The following is a 19,744-nucleotide window of genomic DNA, read 5'->3' as shown; positions in this document are numbered from 1 at the left end:
TGATAGTGAGAAGGGGCTGGAGGCCGGGCCGTAGCTGGAAGCACAAACGCCCCCACCCCGGCTCTCGTGCGTGTCCCACATGCACAATGGGACGGGAGTGGTTCCAGGTGCACCCAGGGGTGTCCTTTTCACACCTGCAAAGAATCCTGTTCCCTTGTGCTTTGGCCCCTTGAGCCGTGCACAGAAGTGGCCAGCTGGACGGTGCGTGCATGTGTCACCAGTGAATATAGGGTACTTGGACTTTTAGAAAGCCTTTGACAAGGTCCCTCACCAAAGGCTCTAAAGCAAAGTAAGCTGTCATGGGATAAGAGGGAAGGGTCCTATCATGGGTTGGTAACTGGTTAAAAGATAGGAAACAAAGGGTAGGAATAAATGGTCAGTTTTCAGACTGGAGAGAGGTAAATAGTGGTGTCCCCCAGGGGTCTGTGCTAGGACCAGTCCTATTTAACATATTCATAAATGATCTGGGAAAAGGGGTAAACAGTGGGGTGGCAAAATTTGCAGATGATACAAAACTACTCAAGATAGTTAAGACCCAGGCAGACTGTGAAGAGCTACAAAAGGATCCCTCAAAACTGGGTGACTGGGCAACAAAATGGCAGATGACATTAAATGTTGGTAAATGCAAAGTGATGCACATTGGAAAACATAATCCAAAGTCTACATCTAAAATGATGGGGTCTAAATTATCTGTTACCACTCAAGAAAGAGATCTTGGTGTCATTGTGGATAGTTCTCTGAAAACATCCACTCACTGTGCAGCAGCAGTCAAAAAAGCAAACAGAATATTGGGAATCATTAAAAAAGGGACAGATAATAAGACAGAAAATTTCACCTTGGCTCTATATAAATCCATGGTACACCGACATCTTGAATACTGCATGCAGATGTGGTCTCCCCACCTCAAAAAAGAGATATTGGAATTGGAAAAGGTTCACAAAAGGGCAACAAAAATGATTAGGGGTATGGAACGGCTTTCATATGAGGAGAGATTAATAAAACTGGGATTTTTCAGCTTGGAAAAGAGACAACTAAGGGGGGGGAATATGATTGAGGTCTATAAAATCATGACTCGTGTGGAGAAAGTAAATAGGGAAGTGTTATTGCTACTTCTCATAACACAAGAACCAGGGGTCACCCAATGAAATTACTAGGCAGCAGGTTGAAAACAAACAAAAGGAAGTATTTCTTCACACAACACACAGTCAACCTGTGGAACTCCTTGCCAGAGGATATTGTGGAGGCCAAGACCATAACTGGGTTCAAAAAAGAAGTAGATAAGTTCATGGAGGGTAGGTCCATCAATGGCTATCAGCCAGGCTGGGCAGGGATGGTGACCTTAGCCTCTGTTTGCCAGGAGCTGGGAATGAGCAACAGGGGATGGATCACTTGATGATTCCCTGTTCTGTTCATTCCCTCTGGGGCACCTGGCATTGGACACTGTCAGAGGACAGGATACTGGGCTAGATAGACCTTTGGTCTGACCCGGTATGGCCGCTCTTATGTTCCCTAGGGAAGTCACAACTGGCCACGCATGTGTCTGTTGCTCTGTCCTAGCTTGCAGGCAAGGGGATAAAAGCCCTAATACTGTAGCATCAGTGGAGAGTCTCCGGAGAACCTCCTGGGTCCCAGCCCTGAGCTCTCGTGGTGGGGGTTAGCTGGCGTCCATGCATGATTCTGAAATTCTCATGGGCCTTCTCCCTTCCCCTCCCCAGCCTCTAGTGAACCTGACCGCAGCTAGGAGCTGCTTACTTAGACCCAGCTCACTGCCTGCCTGGCTCCCAGCTGGGAAGCCCTCGGATCCTAACTGGAGCTCCAGGACCCTCCTCTTAGCTGGCGGGGGGGGGCTGCCCTCACCTCCACATACTGGTATCAAAGGGGTGCTTGGGCGCTCAGGCTACAGCTGGAGCTCTGCTGTGGCAGGGGCCACTCAGACATCTCCTCTTGAACCCCATTTGGACGCTTTCCAGTTTATTTTATTTGGAGCAAAATCCACCCTGGGGCTTTGTGCCGTGGGCAGAGAACTTTCTGCTTTAGGCTTTTGTGTCCGCACACAACTCAGCCAGGAGCGAGCTCTGGGAAGGAGGCACTTTCCTGAGAGCTGTCCACTGCCCCCAGGCTCATTCACACACAAAACTATCTAGCTCCCACCCCACAAGTGATTAGAAAATGCCATTGGCACTTGAAGGGTCGGGATTTTACTCGGCGGTGGCTACCAGCACCATGGCAGGGTGTGACGAAGTGGGACTGTTCTTAATGTTTTTTCTGAATATTGTGGGAGTGCCTCAGTTTCCCCTATGCAGTTCTTAAGTATCTAGGGGGTGGGATAAGGGTGTATGATCATTGCAGAGCCCTGGAGGGGAGGGGTGTGCAGGGGTCTGGACATAGAGAAGGGCCAACACGCTGTTTCCTGGCAACTGATGGCCTGGGCCCTTCCCCTCTGCAAGGTGAGAGCTAAAGGGTAGAGAACAAAGGAATCCGGTGCCCTCCTGGCCCGGGAAAGGGACAAAGCCCGGGGGGGGGGCTGGGGAGAGTTTCAGTTTGGGGCTGGCTGGGGACATGGAGTGAAGTGCAGACGGGGTTGTCTGGCTCACTGCCCCCCAAAATGGACCCAGCTGAGGGGTCCTGTCCTCTGTACTACAAGCTCTGTTTTAGACCATGTTCCTGTTGTCTAATAAACCTTCTGTTTTCCTGGCTGGCTGAGAGTCACGTCTGTCTGCGCAGTTGGGGGGCAGGACCCTCTGGCTTTCCCAGGACCCCGCCTGGGCGGACTCGCTGTGGGAAGCGCAGGGGGGGCAGAGGATGCTGAATGCTCCGAGGTCAGACCCAGGAAGGGGGAAGCCGGGTGAGCCGTGTGTCCTGCACATGCTGGCACATGCTGGGGGGGGAGGGGAATAAACATGGGGAAATAGTTTTACTTTGTGTAATGACCCATCCACTCCCAGAGTCCTGACTGGCTTCGTAGGGAGCAGTTCCAGAGCATCGCCCGGGGACTCAGTGACACAGGGCAACAGTTCATCTGAGAGTCTGGGGGGCCCGAGTTCTCTGCAGTTGAAGAGCACACGCCTCGCCGGGCCCCACCTCGCTCACAGGGGAGCAGACCCCTGCCCAACGTCAGCCGGTGAGTTCACGGCAAGGCGTGGAACAGAACCCACCCTAGCGCCCCACCCACTGCGCCGCGCTGCCTCTGGGAAGGTTGCAGTGCAGAGAGAGCGTCTGGACTGAAACCCTAAGCCCTGCTCTTGTGCAGCTCATGCGGCTCGGCAACGTAGCTTCCCGGAGACACTGCTGCTGCTTTTCCATGTGTCACATCTGATGGGGCTGAGCTGGCGTCCCTGGAGCCTGGATCCTGCTATCGCTGTGTTTGGCATAAACCCAGGAGCTCCCTGGACTCCTTCAGTTTCACCCTAGAGTGACGGAGATCAGCGGTCGGCTCCGTAACGGCACCATGGCCTGCCTCTGGATGTCACCCTCGCCCCGGGGAGTGTGAGACTCAGATCTCTTCCAAAGGAGAGCGGCTCCAAGTGCCTGGACCCGGGGACACTTGCCGAGGTCTGAGCCATGCTCCATGCAAGGGAATGGGAGAGAGCAAGGGGCAGCCTTTTTCCGCAGTACTGAAGTGATGAGGGAAGCTGCAGGTTTGAAATAAGGGGTGCCAGCAGAGTTGCGGGGATGTCCAGGACTGGAACAGCAGAGATGAAGCCAGTTTTGGGGAGGGGTATTGGGACAGCCCAAGACTGGACTAGCAGGAAGGAAGCTGTGGGTCAGGAGGGGCATCGGCTGACCTCTGGAGGGCTGGGAAGGTAGCAGGGGGATGTGCATCAGGGGCATAAATAGACCTGGGGGAGCCCAAGATTGGGATAGCAGGAGTGAGGGGCACCAGCTGAGCTGGGAGTTGATGTGGGGAACCCAGGTTGGGCTAGCAGGGGCTGTGGGTTAGGACTGAGGGGCACCGGGAGAGCTGTGGGGGAGCCCAGGGCTGGGATAGCCAGGGTGCTGCAGGTCGGGACTGAGGGGCACCGGCAGAGCTGGGGGGAACCCAGGGTTGGGCTAGCTGGGGGGCTGCAGGCCGGGACTGAGGGGCGCTGGCAGAGCTGGGGGGAGCCCAGGGCTGGGATAGCAGGGGGGCTGCAGGCCGGGACTGAGGGGCGCTGGCAGAGCTGGGGGGAGCCCAGGGCTGGGATAGCAGGGGGGCTGCAGGTCGGGACTGAGGGGCATTAGTTCTGTCGGGGTAGGGGGTCACCCACTCCCACTCAGCCTGGCCCAAGCTAGTGACCGTCACAAACACGTAACCTGACCAAACAAACAATCCCATGAGCCTTTGCAGGGTGCAGGAGCCCAGCCCCATGGGGCTCCCCCAGGAGGTGCCGTGGGCCCCTGGGCTGCGGCTGCGCCCGGTTTGGAGCTGCTGACGCTGTCCCATGAATGACCCCAGTAAAGCCGGTTAACACGTTTTTCGGGGTCCCCCTCCCTACGTCTCCTGCTGGAACCGGTGATTACCCCTCCCCCACCCCTGCCCCCCGCCTCCATGTCCCATTATTTATTTATCAGCAGGACTCATTACCAAGGGGGATGCACTTAGCACGGGCATTAGGGCACTCGCCACGGCGGCTGCAGTGATCTCAGCGCTGAAGCATGCCCCCCCACACACACCATCTGGCCAAGGAGCGGAGCCGCGCACCGGCGTGGCGCCGACTTTCCTGTACGACCCCTGACCTCTGACTCACCTGGGCTCCCCCCCCCAGGTTCCCCTTCGCCCATCATGGAGCCTCTGGTTCCTCTCTGAGCTCCACAGGTCCCCTCCGGGAAGTCCCGGGGCTCCACCGACCCATGCGAAGCCCCCAGGGCTGCAGCCACCGCTCGGCTTGTGATGGGCTCAGCCCCTGGGGCGCTGCCACTCCCCGAGGGGCCAAACTCTGCCCCGGCGGAAGCAGGGAAAGCCGCACGCAGGAGAAAGGGAGCTGCAGTCCCTCGCTTGGAATTGGGAGCCGGCTAGAAGGACTCAGCCGGGAGAGCAAAGTCCAACTAGTCCTGGAGCCTGCCCCGGAGATGAAGGGACGTTCAGGGTTAATACTAGAACAGCACAGGAGGGAAACAATGGAAGGGGAGAAAGAGACTGAAGAACCAAGCAGGGTGGGGGTCCCCCAGTCGGCCTCCCCCAATCTGGGCTCCTGCATCCAGCTGTGGGTGTCGCATGGTTCGCACAAGCCCCAAATGCAGACAGAGAGACTTTTTCCCAGCTTGATCCCCCAGCTGGCAAGTCCACTGCCCCAGGGAATTGGGCTGCTCCACATGGATGTGCCCCTGTGCAGGGTGACCAGCCCTGGCACAGAGCAGTAGTGGGTGGTGTGGGGCGCAGAAACGGTTAGCATCACAAGCTCTCACTTTACATGCATGGGCTTTCCGGGGCCAGCTCGGCGACCAGGGCCTCGGTGGAGAAACGTACGATCCGGGTCTCTCCCGAGCAGGCTGAATTCGAAGGAATAACGCGGGTGACATTGCACCCTTGGGTGTTTTCCTCTAATGCCTCCGGCTGTGCTCGGGTGAGTGGGCAGCACGGGACGCCAATCCCCTGCCCTGGTTTCAAGGGCTAGCTCACACCTGGGCAAACTGAGGCAAAGACAGGGTAAGATCACTCCAGGAACCCAGCAGTCCTTGCTCCCCTCTAGCTTGGTCCTGCCCCATCTCTGTCATGCCACACCTTGGGCTGGCCAATTGTCCACATGCACCCGACCATCCTGCTTGTCTCTGGTTTGTCCCCTGGCCGGTACTGAGACAAAACTGGACACGGTTCTGTCCAGTATGGGGCAGGGGACACCACTTTGAAGAGTGCCCCACCCTGCCCGTACGGTGCATGCGAGGTCATGCCAGCGGGTCAGGGTCTCACTGTTCCCAGAGTACCAGAACGTCTGATGTTCTGGGGGTGCAGGAGCATCCCAGCAGCCAGGGATGTGCCAGGTTGTGCCCAGGGCATTACGCCAAAGCCCACCTGCTCGAGTGCAACTCCCAGGGACATGGAGGCGCAAGTTGAGCTGGGACCCTTGCCCGGGAGCCCCAAGCTGGGGTCAAACCTGAGCGTTCCCAGCTGCGCCCCATAAGGGAGGAAGCCAGGAGAGAGATGAGGGCAGAGAAATGTGGCCATGGGATGTTAAAGGGATCCCAGAGCAAACATAGCTGGGGTCATCCTCTAGCAATGGTGAGAACGAGATGCCACCAGATCCCATCCCGGAGCCCCCAGAGCCACTGCCACGTCCCTGAGCCCCTAAAGCCACCACCACGTCCCGGAGCCCCCAGAGCCACTGCCACGTCCCTGAGCCCCTGACACCGACACATCATCTGAGCCCCTGGAGCCACTGCCACGTCCCTCCGAGCTCCCAGCAACGCCACCATGGCACTGCTGAACTCCTAGAGATGATGCCAGGCTCCCAACCCCCAGAGACGCCACCACGCCCAAAAGCCAGATGCTATGTGCCATCTCCCCCCACACCCAGTGGCTGGGCACTGCCCCAGCACGCCTCTGGGAAGCCGCAGGTTCCTTTGCCCCATAGAAGCGGGGGCGCTGGGCTGGCTGAGCACTGTCTCCCGGGCTGCCCCGCACAGCTCAGACAACACCTGGGAGAGAGACCCCAGCCCCTCCCCCCGATGGCCCTGGTACCTGGGTACTGCAGTGGGATGTCGATCTTGGGCCCGATGACGTAGTGCCCCTCCTCCAGGCTGTGGGCCGTCACCGTGGTCCACTGGCGGCAGGAGTGAATGAGGAGCACGTCCTGGTCACTCACCCCCTCCACGTACTCTCCTGCAATGGGGACAGAGAGAGCCCTGAGCACCCCGGCCAGCCTGATCCCTCCCCCCATCACCTGCCCCAGCACCCTGCACCTCCCACACAGCCGGCCCTGAGCACCCCGGCCAGCCTGATCCCCTCCCTTCACCACCACCTGCCCCAGCACCCTGCTCCTCCTAGGCAGCCAGCCCTGAGCACCCCGGCCAGCCTGATCCCTCCCCCCATCACCTGCCCCAGCACCCTGCACCTCCCACACAGCCGGCCCTGAGCACCCCGGCCAGCCTGATCCCTCCCCCCATCACCTGCCCCAGCACCCTGCACCTCCCACACAGCCGGCCCTGAGCACCCCGGCCAGCCTGATCCCCTCCCTTCACCACCACCTGCCCCAGCACCCTGCACCTCCTAGGCAGCCAGCCCTGAGCACCCCGGCCAGCCTGATCCCCTCCCCCCATCACCTGCCCCAGCACCCTGCACCTCCCACGCAGCCGGCCCTGAGCACCCCGGCCAGCCTGATCCCTCCCCCCATCACCTGCCCCAGCACCCTGCACCTCCCACACAGCCGGCCCTGAGCACCCCGGCCAGCCTGATCCCTCCCCCCATCACCTGCCCCAGCACCCTGCACCTCCCACACAGCCGGCCCTGAGCACCCCGGCCAGCCTGATCCCTCCCCTCATCACCTGCCCCAGCACCCTGCACCTCCCACACAGCCGGCCCTGAGCACCCTGGCCAGCCTGATCCCCTCCCCCCATCACCTGCCCCAGCACCCTGCACCTCCCACACAGCCGGCCCTGAGCACCCCGGCCAGCCTGATCCCCTCCCCCCATCACCTGCCCCAGCACCCTGCACCTCCCACACAGCCGGCCCTGAGCACCCCGGCCAGCCTGATCCCCTCCCCCCATCACCTGCCCCAGCACCCTGCACCTCCCACACAGCCGGCCCTGAGCACCCCGGCCAGCCTGATCCCCTCCCCCCATCACCTGCCCAGCACCCTGCACCTCCCACACAGCCGGCCCTGAGCACCCCGGCCAGCCTGATCCCCTCCCCCCATCACCTGCCCCAGCACCCTGCACCTCCCACACAGCCGGCCCTGAGCACCCCGGCCAGCCTGATCCCTCCCCCCATCACCTGCCCCAGCACCCTGCACCTCCCACACAGCCGGCCCTGAGCACCCCGGCCAGCCTGATCCCTCCCCCCATCACCTGCCCCAGCACCCTGCACCTCCCACACAGCCGGCCCTGAGCACCCCGGCCAGCCTGATCCCTCCCCCCATCACCTGCCCCAGCACCCTGCACCTCCCACGCAGCCGGCCCTGAGCACCCCGGCCAGCCTGATCCCCTCCCCTCACCTCTCTGCTCCTGGGCACTGTTCTCTGGCCTGGGCCTTCCAGGATTTACTGCTTCTCATATGAGCTAAAGTGTTGTTTGGTCACCGGCTCTTTTATGAAAAGTGTCACTGTTATTTACAGTTTGTCACTTTCCCCAGCCTGGCCAGAGCCTGCGAACTCTTCCCCATGGGCTGCAGCACGGGCAGCCCCCTGGCTCCGCGGCTGCCGGGCTGGGGGCGGGGGGGCCCCGGTGACACCGCTCGTCAAAGCGGGGCGTTGGGCGTGAAGCGCTGATTTCAACGCCAGCGTCCCCTCGGCTGCCCGGAGAACCCCAAGGCCACCTTTGAAACGGGGGCCAGGCGGGACTGAAAACCCCCGGGCTGCTCCCAGAGACTCACTGCCCGGCCAGGGGGAAACGCGGTTCCCCGACGCTGGACAGCGCAGGCCGACGGGTTTCCGACACCCCGCCAAGCCGCTTTGGCCCACACGAGTTTCCCTGCAAGTCCCGCGGGCAGCTGCGGCGGGGCCCCGTGGGCCGCCCCCGGGGAGCGGGGCGGGCGAGTCCTCGCGTCCCCCGAGCGGCCTGGCGCTGCCGCTTCCGCGAGGCTGTTCCGGGGAATATCCCGCGCCGATCTCGCCGCCCTCCGCCCCAAGAGGGGCAGGGTGCGCTGCGCTGCCGACGCCTCCTTGTTCCGATTCAATAGCCGCCGCCAAGCCCCGCTGGAGGCACCACGGGATCGACACCAAATCCCGCCGCCCAGCGCTCCCACAGCTCCGCCGGCCCGGGCGCGGCTCCCTCCGAGCAGCTGCAGCTGCAGCAGCAGGGCGCCCCCTCGTGCCGTGCTGGGGTACGGGGGAGAGCGCCCCCCTACGGACCCTGAACCGCCCCCCTACGGAGCCCCCTGAACCGCCCCCCCTACGGAGCCCCTGAACTCCCCCCTACGGACCCCTGAACCGCCCCCCTACGGACCCCTGAACCGCCCCCCTAGGGAGCCCCCTGAACCGCCCCCCTACGGACCCTGAACCGCCCCCCTACGGAGCCCCCTGAACCGCCCCCCTACGGACCCCTGAACCGCCCCCCTAGGGAGCCCCCTGAACCGCCCCCCTACGGACCCCTGAACTGCCCCCCTACGGAGCCCCCTGAACCGCCCCCCTACGGACCCCTGAACCGCCCCCCTAGGGAGCCCCCTGAACCGCCCCCCTACGGACCCCTGAACTGCCCCCCTACGGAGCCCCCTGAACCGCCCCCCTACGGAGCCCCCTCGCGCCGCACGGGGACAACGGGCTCAGCACTGACAGCGGGGGGAGAGCGCCCCCTACGGAGCCCCCTGAACCGCCCCCCTACGGAGCCCCCTGAACTGCCCCCCTACGGAGCCCCCTCGCGCCCCACGGGAGCATTGGGCTCAGCACTGACAGGGGGAGGAGAGCGCCCCCCTACGGAGCCCCCTGAACTGCCCCCCTACGGAGCCCCCTGAACTGCCCTCCTACGGAGCCCCCTGAACTGCCCCCTTACAGAGCCCCCTCGCGCCACACAGGGGAATTGGGCTCAGCACTGACAGCCAGGGGAGAGCGCCCCCCTATGGAGCCCCCTGCACCGCCCACCTACGGAGCCCCCTCAACTGCCCCCCTACGGAGCCCCCTCACGCTGCACGGGGGCACTGGGCTCAGCACTGACAGCAGGGGGAGAGCGCCCCCCTATGGAGCCCCCTGAACTGCCCCCCTACGGAGCCCCCTGAACTGCCCCCTTACAGAGCCCCCTTGCGCCACACGGGGGCATTGGGCTCGGCACTGACAGCGGGGGGAGAGCGCCCCCCTACGAAGCCCCTGAACTGCCCCCCTATGGAGCCCCCTGAACTGCCCCCCTACGGAGCCCCCTTGCGCTGAACGGGGGCATTGGGCTCGGCACTGACAGCGGGGGGAGAGCACCCCCCTACGGACCCGCTCAGCTGCCCCCCTACGGAGCCCCCTGAACTGCCCCCCTACGGAGCCCCCTCGTGCCGCACGGGGGCATTGGGCTCAGCACTGACAGCGGGGGGAGAGCGCCCCCCTACGGAGCCCCCTCAACTGCCCCCCTACGGAGCCCCCTGAACTGCCCCCCTACGGAGCCCCCTCGCGCCGCACGGGGGCATTGGGCTCACCACTGACAGCGGGGGGAGAGCGCCCCCCTACGGAGCCCCCTCAACTGCCCCCCACGGAGCCCCCTCAACTGCCCCCCTACGGAGCCCCCTCGCGCTGCACGGGAGCATTGGACTAAGCACTGACAGCGGGGGGAGAGCGCCCCCTATGGAGCCCCCGGAACTGCCCCCCTACGGAGCCCCCTTGCGCCGCACGGGGGCATTGGGCTCAGCACTGACAGCGGGGGGAGAGCGCCCCCCTACGGAGCCCCCTGAACTGCCCCCCTACGGAGCCCCCTCGCGCTGCATGGGGGCAACGGGCTCAGCACTAACAGCGGGGGGAGAGCACCCCCCTATGGAGCTCCCTGAACCGCCCCCCTACGGAGCCCCCTGAACTGCCCCCCTACGGAGCCCCCTCGCGCTGCACGGGGGCATTGGGCTCAGCACTGACAGCGGGGGGAGAGCGCCCCCTACGGAGCCCCCTGAACTGCCCCCCTACGGAGCCCCCTCGCGCCGCACGGGGACAACGGACTCAGCACTGACAGCGGGAAGAGAGCGCCCCCCTACGGAGCCCCTGAACTGCCCCCCTACGGAGCCCCCTGAACTGCCCCCCTACGGAGCCCCCTCGCGCCCCACGGGAGCATTGGGCTCAGCACTGACAGCGGGAGGAGAGCGCCCCCCTACGGAGCCCCCTGAACTGCCCCCCTAAGGAACCCCCTCGCGCTGCACGGGGGCATTGGGCTCAGCACTGACAGCAGGGGGAGAGCGCCGCCCTACGGAGCCCCCTGAACTGCCCCCCTACGGAGCCCTCTCGCCCCGCACGGGGGCACTGGGCTCAGCACTGACAGCGGGGGGAGAGCGCCCCCCTACGGAGCCCCCTAAACTGCCCCCCTACGGAGCCCCCTGAACTGCCCCCCTATGGAGCCCGCTCGCGCTGCACGGGGGCATTGGGCTCAGCACTGACAGGGGAGGGACAGCACCCCCCTACGGAGCCCCCTGAACTGCCCCCCTAAGGAACCCCCTCGCGCTGCACGGGGGCATTGGGCTCAGCACTGACAGCAGGGGGAGAGCGCCGCCCTACGGAGCCCCCTGAACCGCCCCCCTACGGAGCCCTCTCGCCCCGCACGGGGGCACTGGGCTCAGCACTGACAGCGGGGGGAGAGCGCCCCCCTACGGAGCCCCCTAAACTGCCCCCCTACGGAGCCCCCTGAACTGCCCCCCTATGGAGCCCGCTCGCGCTGCACGGGGGCATTGGGCTCAGCACTGACAGGGGAGGGACAGCACCCCCCTACGGAGCCCCCTGAACTGCCCCCCTACGGAGCCCCCTGAACTGCCCCCTTACAGAGCCCCCTTGCGCCACACAGGGGAATTGGGCTCAGCATTGACAGCCACGGGAGAGCGCCCCCCTATGGGGCCCCCTGCACCGCCCACCTACGGAGCCCCTCAACTGCCCCCCTACGGAGCCCCCTCGCGCCGCACGATAGCATTGGGCTCACCACTGACAGCAGGGGGAGAGCGCCCCACTACGGAGCCCCCTGAACAGCCCCCCTACGGAGCCCCCTCACGCTGCACGGGGGCACTGGGCTCAGCACTGACAGCAGGGGGAGAGCGCCCCCCTATGGAGCCCCCTGAACTGCCCCCCTACGGAGCCCCCTGAACTGCCCCCTTACACAGCCCCCTTGCGCCACACGGGGGCATTGGGCTCGGCACTGATGGCGGGGGGAGAGCGCCCCCCACGAAGGCCCTGAACTGCCCCCCTATGGAGCCCCCTGAACTGCCCCCCTATGGAGCCCCCTCGCGCTGCACGGGGGCATTGGGCTCAGCACTGACAGCGGGGGGAGAGCGCCCCCCTACGGACCCCCTCAGCTGCCCCCCTACGGAGCCCCCTGAACTGCCCCCCTACGGAGCCCCCTCGCGCCGCACGGGGTCATTGGGCTCAGCACTGACAGCGGGGGGAGAGCGCCCCCCCTACGGAGCCCCCTCAACTGCCCCCCACGGAGCCCCCTCAACTGCCCCCCTACGGAGCCCCCTCGCACTGCACGGGAGCATTGGACTAAGCACTGACAGGGGGGGGAGAGCGCCCCCTATGGAGCCCCCGGAACTGCCCCCCTACGGAGCCCCCTGAACTGCCCCCTACGGAGCCCCCTTGCGCCGCACGGGGGCATTGGGCTCAGCACTGACAGCGGGGGGAGAGCGCCCCCCTACGTAGCCCCCTAAACTGCCCCCCTACTAACCCCCTCGCACTGCACGGGGGCATTGGGATCAGCACTGACAGCGGGGGGAGAGCGCCACCCTACGGAGCCCCCTGAACTGCCCCCCTACGGAGCCCCCTCGCTTTGCACGGGGGCAACGGGCTCAGCACTAACAGCGGGGGGAGAGCGCCCCCCTATGGAGCTCCCTGAACCGCCCCCCTACGGAGCCCCCTGAACCGCCCCCCTACGGAGCCCTCTCGCCCCGCACGGGGGCACTGGGCTCAGCACTGACAGCGGGGGGAGAGCGCCCCCCTACGGAGCCCCCTAAACTGCCCCCCTACGGAGCCCCCTGAACTGCCCCCCTATGGAGCCCGCTCGCGCTGCACGGGGGCATTGGGCTCAGCACTGACAGGGGAGGGACAGCACCCCCCTACGGAGCCCCCTGAACTGCCCCCCTACGGAGCCCCCTGAACTGCCCCCTTACAGAGCCCCCTTGCGCCACACAGGGGAATTGGGCTCAGCATTGACAGCCACGGGAGAGCGCCCCCCTATGGAGCCCCCTGCACCGCCCACCTACGGAGCCCCCTCAACTGCCCCCCTACGGAGCCCCCTCGCGCCGCACGATAGCATTGGGCTCACCACTGACAGCAGGGGGAGAGCGCCCCACTACGGAGCCCCCTGAACAGCCCCCCTACGGAGCCCCCTCACGCTGCACGGGGGCACTGGGCTCAGCACTGACAGCAGGGGGAGAGCGCCCCCCTATGGAGCCCCCTGAACTGCCCCCCTACGGAGCCCCCTGAACTGCCCCCTTACACAGCCCCCTTGCGCCACACGGGGGCATTGGGCTCGGCACTGACGGCGGGGGGAGAGCGCCCCCCACGAAGGCCCTGAACTGCCCCCCTATGGAGCCCCCTGAACTGCCCCCCTACGGAGCCCCCTCGCGCTGAACGGGGGCATTGGGCTCAGCACTGACAGCGGGGGGAGAGCGCCCCCCTACGGACCCCCTCAGCTGCCCCCCTACGGAGCCCCCTGAACTGCCCCCCTACGGAGCCCCCTCGCGCCGCACGGGGTCATTGGGCTCAGCACTGACAGCGGGGGGAGAGCGCCCCCCTACGGAGCCCCCTCAACTGCCCCCCACGGAGCCCCCTCAACTGCCCCCCTACGGAGCCCCCTCGCACTGCACGGGAGCATTGGACTAAGCACTGACAGCGGGGGGAGAGCGCCCCCTATGGAGCCCCCGGAACTGCCCCCCTACGGAGCCCCCTGAACTGCCCCCTACGGAGCCCCCTTGCGCCGCACGGGGGCATTGGGCTCAGCACTGACAGCGGGGGGAGAGCGCCCCCCTACGTAGCCCCCTAAACTGCCCCCCTACTAACCCCCTCGCACTGCACGGGGGCATTGGGATCAGCACTGACAGCGGGGGGAGAGCGCCACCCTACGGAGCCCCCTGAACTGCCCCCCTACGGAGCCCCCTCGCTTTGCACGGGGGCAACGGGCTCAGCACTAACAGCGGGGGGAGAGCGCCCCCCTATGGAGCTCCCTGAACCGCCCCCCTACGGAGCCCCCTGAACTGCCCCCCTATGGAGCCCCCTGAACTGCCCCCCTACGCACCCCCTCGCGCCGCACGGGGGGCATTGGGCTCAGCACTGACAGCGGGGGGAGAGCGCCCCCATATGGAGCCCCCTGAACTGCCACCCTACGGAGCCCCCTGAACTGCCCCCCTACGGAGCCCCCTCGCGCTGCACGGGAGCATTCGGCTCAGCACTGACAGCGGGGGGAGAGCGCCCCCTATGGAGCCCCCTGAACTGCCCCCCTACGGAGCCCCCTGAACTGCAAACCTACGGAGCCCCCTCGCGCCGCACGGGGGTATTGGGCTCAGCACTGACAGCGGGGGGAGAGCGCCCCCCTACGGAGCCCCCTAATCTGCCCCCCTACGGACCCCCTCGCACTCACGGAGGCATTGGGCTCAGCACTGACAGCGGGGGGAGAGCACCCCCCTATGGAGCCCCCTGAACTGCCCCCCTACGGAGCCCACTCGCGCCGCACGGGGGCAACGGGCTCAGCACTGACAGCGGAGGGAGAGCACCCCCTACGGAGCCCACTAAAGTGACCCCCTATGGGGCCCCCAGAACTGCCCCCCTACGGAGCCTCCTCGAGCTGCACGAGGGCAACGGACTCAGCACTAACAGCGGGGGGAGAGCGCCCCCCTGTGGAGCCCCCTGAACCGCCCCACCAAGGAGCCCACTGAACTGCCCCCCTACGGAGCCCCCTCGCGCCGCACGGGAGAATTGGGCTCAGCACTGACAGCGGGGGGAGAGCGCCCCCCTACGGAGCCCCCTGAACTGCCCCCCTATGGAGCCCCCTGAACTGCCCCCCAACGGAGCCCCCTCGCGCTGCACGGGAGCATTGGGCTCAGCACTGACAGCGCGGGGAGAGCGCCCCCCTACGGAGCCCCCTGAACTGACCCCCTATGGAGCCCCCTGAACTGCCCCTTTACGGAGCCCCCTCGCGCTGCACGGGGGCATTGGGCTCAGCACTGACAGCGGGGGCACAGCGCACCCCTATGGAGCCCCCTGAACTGCCCCCCTACGGAGCCCTCTCGCCCCGCACGGGGGCACTGGGCTCAGCACTGACAGCCGGGGGAGAGCGCCCCCCTATGGAGCCCCCTGAACCGCCCCCCTACGGAGACCCCTCAACTGCCCCCCTACGGAGCCCTCTCGTGCCGCACGGGAGCATTGGGCTCAACAATGACAGCGGGGGTTAGAGCGCCCCCCTATGGAGCCCCCTGAACTCCCCCCCTATGGAGCCCCCTGAACTACCCGCTACGGAGCCCCCTCGCGCTGCACGGGAGCATTGGGCTCAGCACTGACAGCGGGGGGAGAGCGCCCCCCTACGGAGCCCCCTGAACTGCCCCCCTACGGAGCCCTCTCGCACTGCACGGGGGCATTGGGCTCAGCACTGACAGCGGGGGGAGAGCGCCCCCTACGGAGCCCCCTGAACCGCCCCCCTACGGAGCCCCCTCGCGCCGCACGGGAGCATTGGGCTCAGCACTGACAGCGGGGGGAGAGCGTGCCCCTACGGAGCCCCCTGAACTGCCCCCCTACGGAGCCCCCTCGCACTGCACGGGGGCATTGGGCTCAGCACTGACAGCGGGGGGAGAGCGCCCCCTACGGAGCCCCCTGAACCGCCCCCCTACGGAGCCCCCTGAACTGCCCCCCTACGGAGCCCCCTCGCGCCGCACGGGAGCATTGGGCTCAGCACTGACAGCGGGGGGAGAGCGCGCCCCTACGGAGTCCCCTGAACTGCCCCCCAATGGAGCCCCCTGAACTGCCCCCCTACGGACCCCCTCGCGCCGCACGGGACCATTGGGCTCAGCACTGACAGCGGGGGGAGAGCGCCCCCTATGGAGCCCCCTGAACTGCCCCCCTACGGAGCCCCCTGAACTGCCCCACTACGGAGCCCCCTCGCGCAGCACGGGGGCATTGGGCTCAGCAATGACAGCGGGGGGAGAGCGCCCCCCTACGTAGCCCCCTCAACTGCCCCCCTACGGACCCCCTCGCACTGCACGGGGGCATTGGGCTCAGCACTGACAACAGGGGCAGAGCGCCCCCATATGGAGCCCCCTGAACTGCCCCCCTACGGAGCCCCTGAACTGCCCCCCCTACGAAGCCCCCTCGCGCTGCACGGGAGCATTGGGCTGAGCACTGACAGCGGGGGGAGAGCGCCCCCCTATGGATCCCCCTGAACCGACTCCCTACAAAGCCCCCTGAACTGCCCCCCTACGGAGCCCTCTCGCCCCGCACGGGGACAACGGGCTCAACATTGACACCGGGGGGAGAGCGCATCCCTACGGAGCCCCCTGAACTGCCCCCCTATGGAGCCCCCTCGCGCTGCACGGGGGCAATGGGCTCAGCACTAACAGCGGGGGGAGAGCGCCCCCCTATGGAGCCCCCTGAACTGCCCCCCTACGGAGCCCCCTGAACTGCCCCCTTACGGAGCCCCCTCTCGCTGCACGGGGGCAACGGGCTCAGCACTGACAGCGGGGGGAGAGCGCCCCCCTACGGACCCCCTGAACTGCCCCCCTACGGGCCCCCCTGAACTCCCCCCCTATGGAGCCCCCTGAACTACCCCCCTACGGAGCCCCCTCGCGCTGCACGGGAGCATTGGGCTCAGCACTGACAGCGGGGGGAGAGCGCCCCCCTACGGAGCCCCCTGAACTACCCCCCTACGGACCCCCTCGCACTGCACGGGGGCATTGGGCTCAGCACTGACAGCGGGGGGAGAACGCCCCCTATGGAGCCCCCTTGCGCCACACGGGGGCATTGGGCTCAGCACTGACAGCGGGGGGAGAGCGCCCCCCTATGGAGCCCCCTGAACCGCCCCCCTACGGAGCCCCCTGAACTGCCGCCCTACGGAGCCCCCTCGCGCCGCACGGGGGCACTGGGCTCATCACTGACAGCGGGGGAGAGCGCCCCCCTACGGAGCCCCCTGAACCGCCCCCCTACGGAGCCCCCTGAACTGCCCCACTACCGAGCCCACTCGCGCCGCACGGGGGCATTGGGCTCAGCACTGACAGCAGGGGGAGAGCGCCCCCCTACGGAGCCCCCTGAACCGCCCCCCTACGGAGCCCCTGAACTGCCCCTCTACGGAGCCCCCTCGCGCCGCACGGGGGCACTGGGCTCATCACTGACAGCAGGGGGAGAGCGCCCCCCCTACAGAGCCCCCTGAATTGCCCACCTACGGAGCCCCCTGAACTGCCCCCCTACGGAGCCCCCTCGCGCCGCACGGGGGCAACGGGCTCAGTACTGACAGCGGGGGGAGAGCACCCCTACGGAGCCCCCTAAAGTGACCCCCTACGGGGCCCCCAGAACTGCCCCCCTACGGAGCCCCCTCGAGCTGCACGAGGGCAACGGGCTCAGCACTAACAGCGGGGGGAGAGCGCCCCCCAATGGAGCCCCCTGAACCGCCCCCCTACGGAGCCCCCTGAACTGCCCCCCTACGGAGCCCCCTCGCGCCGCACGGGAGCATTGGGCTCAGAACTGACAGCGGGGGGAGAGCGCCCCCCTACGGAGCCCCCTGAACTGCCCCCCTATGGAGCCCCCTGAACTGCCCCCCAACGGAGCCCCGTCGCGCTGCACGGGAGCATTGGGCTCAGCACTGACAGCGCGGGGAGAGCGCCCCCCTACGGAGCCCCCTGAACTGACCCCCTACGGAGCCCCCTGAACTGCCCCCTTACGGAGCCCCCTCGCGCTGCACGGGGGCATTGGGCTCAGCACTGACAGCGGGGGCACAGCGCACCCCTATGGAGCCCCCTGAACTGCCCCCCTACGGAGCCCTCTCGCCCCGCACGGGGGCACTGGGCTCAGCACTGACAGCCGGGGGAGAGCGCCCCCCTATGGAGCCGCCTGAACCGCCCCCCTACGGAGCCCCCTCAACTGTCCCCCTACGGAGCCCTCTCGCGCCGCACGGGAGCATTGGGCTCAACAATGACAGCGGGGGTTAGAGCGCCCCCCTATGGAGCCCCCTGAACTCCCCCCCTATGGAGCCCCCTGAACTGCCCCCTTACAGAGCCCCCTTGCGCCACACAGGGGAATTGGGCTCAGCACTGACAGCCAGGGGAGAGCGCCCCCCTATGGAGCCCCCTGCACCGCCCACCTACGGAGCCCCCTCAACTGCCCCCCTACGGAGCCCCCTCGCGCCGCACGATAGCATTGGGCTCACCACTGACAGCAGGGGGAGAGCGCCCCCCTACGGAGCCCCCTGAACAGCCCCCCTACGGAGCCCCCTCACGCTGCACGGGGGCACTGGGCTCAGCACTGACAGCAGGGGGAGAGCGCCCCCCTATGAAGCCCCCTGAACTGCCCCCCTACGGAGCCCCCTGAACTGCCCTCTTACAGAGCCCCCTTGCGCCACACGGGGGCATTGGGCTCGGCACTGACAGCGGGGGGAGAGCGCCCCCCTACGAAGCCCCTGGACTGCCCCCCTATGGAGCCCCCTGAACTGCCCCCCTACGGAGCCCCCTCGCGCTGAACGGGGGCATTGGGCTCAGCACTGACAGCGGGGGGAGAGCGCCCCCCTACGGACCCCCTCAGCTGTCCCCCTATGGAGCCCCCTGAACTGCCCCCCTACGGAGCCCTCTCGCCCCGCTCGGGGGCACTGGGCTCAGCACTGACAGCCGGGGGAGAGCGCCCCGCTATGGAGCCCCCTGAACCGCCCCCCTACGGAGACCCCTCAACTGCCCCCCTACGGAGCCCTCTCGCGCCGCACGGGAGCATTGGGCTCAACAATGACAGCGGGGGTTAGAGCGCCCCCCTATGGAGCCCCCTGAACTCCCCCCCTATGGAGCCCCCTGAACTACCCCCCTACGGAGCCCCCTCGCGCTGCACGGGAGCATTGGGCTCAGCACTGACAGCGGGGGGAGAGCGCCCAATACGGAGCCCCCTGAACTGCCCCCCTACGGAGCCCCCTCGCGCCGCACGGGGGCATTGGGCTCAGCACTGACAGCGGGGGGAGAGCGCCCCCCTACGGAGCCCCCTGAACCGCCCCCCTACGGAGCCCCCTGAACTGCCCCCCTACGGAGCCCCCTCGCGCCGCACTGGAGCATTGGGCTCAGCACTGACAGCGGGGGGAGAGCGCGCCCCTACGGAGCCCCCTGAACTGCCCCCCAATGGAGCCGCCTGAACTGCCCCCCTACGGACCCCATCGCGCCACACGGGACCATTGGGCTCAGCACTGACAGCGGGGGGAGAGCGCCCCCTATGGAGCCCCCTGAACTGCCCCACTACGGAGCCCCCTCGCGCAGCACGGGGGCATTGGGCTCAGCAATGACAGCGGGGGGAGAGCGCCCCCCTACGTAGCCCCCTCAACTGCCCCCCTACGGACCCCCTCGCACTGCACGGGGGCATTGGGCTCAGCACTGACAACGGGGGCAGAGCGCCCCCATATGGAGCCCCCTGAACTGCCCCCCTACGGAGCCCCCTGAACTGCCCCCCTACGAAGCCCCCTCGCGCTGCACGGGAGCATTGGGCTCAGCACTGACAGCGGGGGGAGAGCGCCCCCCTATGGATCCCCCTGAACCGCCTCCCTACAGAGCCCCCTGAACTGCCCCCCTACGGAGCCCTCTCGCCCCGCACGGGGACAACGGGCTCAACATTGACACCGGGGGGAGAGCGCATCCCTACGGAGCCCCCTGAACTGCCCCCCTACGGACCCCCTGAACTCCCCCCTACGGAGCCCCCTCGCGCTGCACGGGGGCAACGGGCTCATCACTAACAGCGGGGGGAGAGCGCTCCCCTATGGAGCCCACTGAACCACCCCCCTACGGAGCCCCCTG

At 66.8% G+C, this 19,744-nt stretch overlaps 1 protein-coding gene across 2 annotated transcripts in view; it reads right to left on the bottom strand.

Moving 5' to 3' along the window:
- GAREM2 (GRB2 associated regulator of MAPK1 subtype 2) overlaps positions 1 to 19,744 on the bottom strand; it is a 58,632-nt gene that overhangs the window by 19,452 nt on the left and 19,436 nt on the right. The window contains exons 1-2 of one of the 2 annotated variants that reach the window (XM_038396346.2): positions 8,127 to 8,744; positions 6,656 to 6,796 (exon numbers count right to left, since the gene is read on the bottom strand). Coding sequence is in view for 1 of the 2 variants with exons in the window: in XM_038396345.2 (XP_038252273.1) it covers positions 6,656 to 6,796 (141 nt within the window). In the remaining variant the exon portion in view is untranslated. Of the gene's footprint in view, positions 1 to 6,655; positions 6,797 to 8,126; positions 8,745 to 19,744 lie in introns of those variants that run through there. The other variant, XM_038396345.2, reaches the window with a different exon arrangement.

This window comes from Dermochelys coriacea, chromosome 3 (genome assembly GCF_009764565.3).
Source record: "Dermochelys coriacea isolate rDerCor1 chromosome 3, rDerCor1.pri.v4, whole genome shotgun sequence".
NCBI lineage: Eukaryota > Metazoa > Chordata > Testudines > Dermochelyidae > Dermochelys > Dermochelys coriacea.
This window is presented reverse-complemented; position numbering and strand designations above follow the sequence as displayed.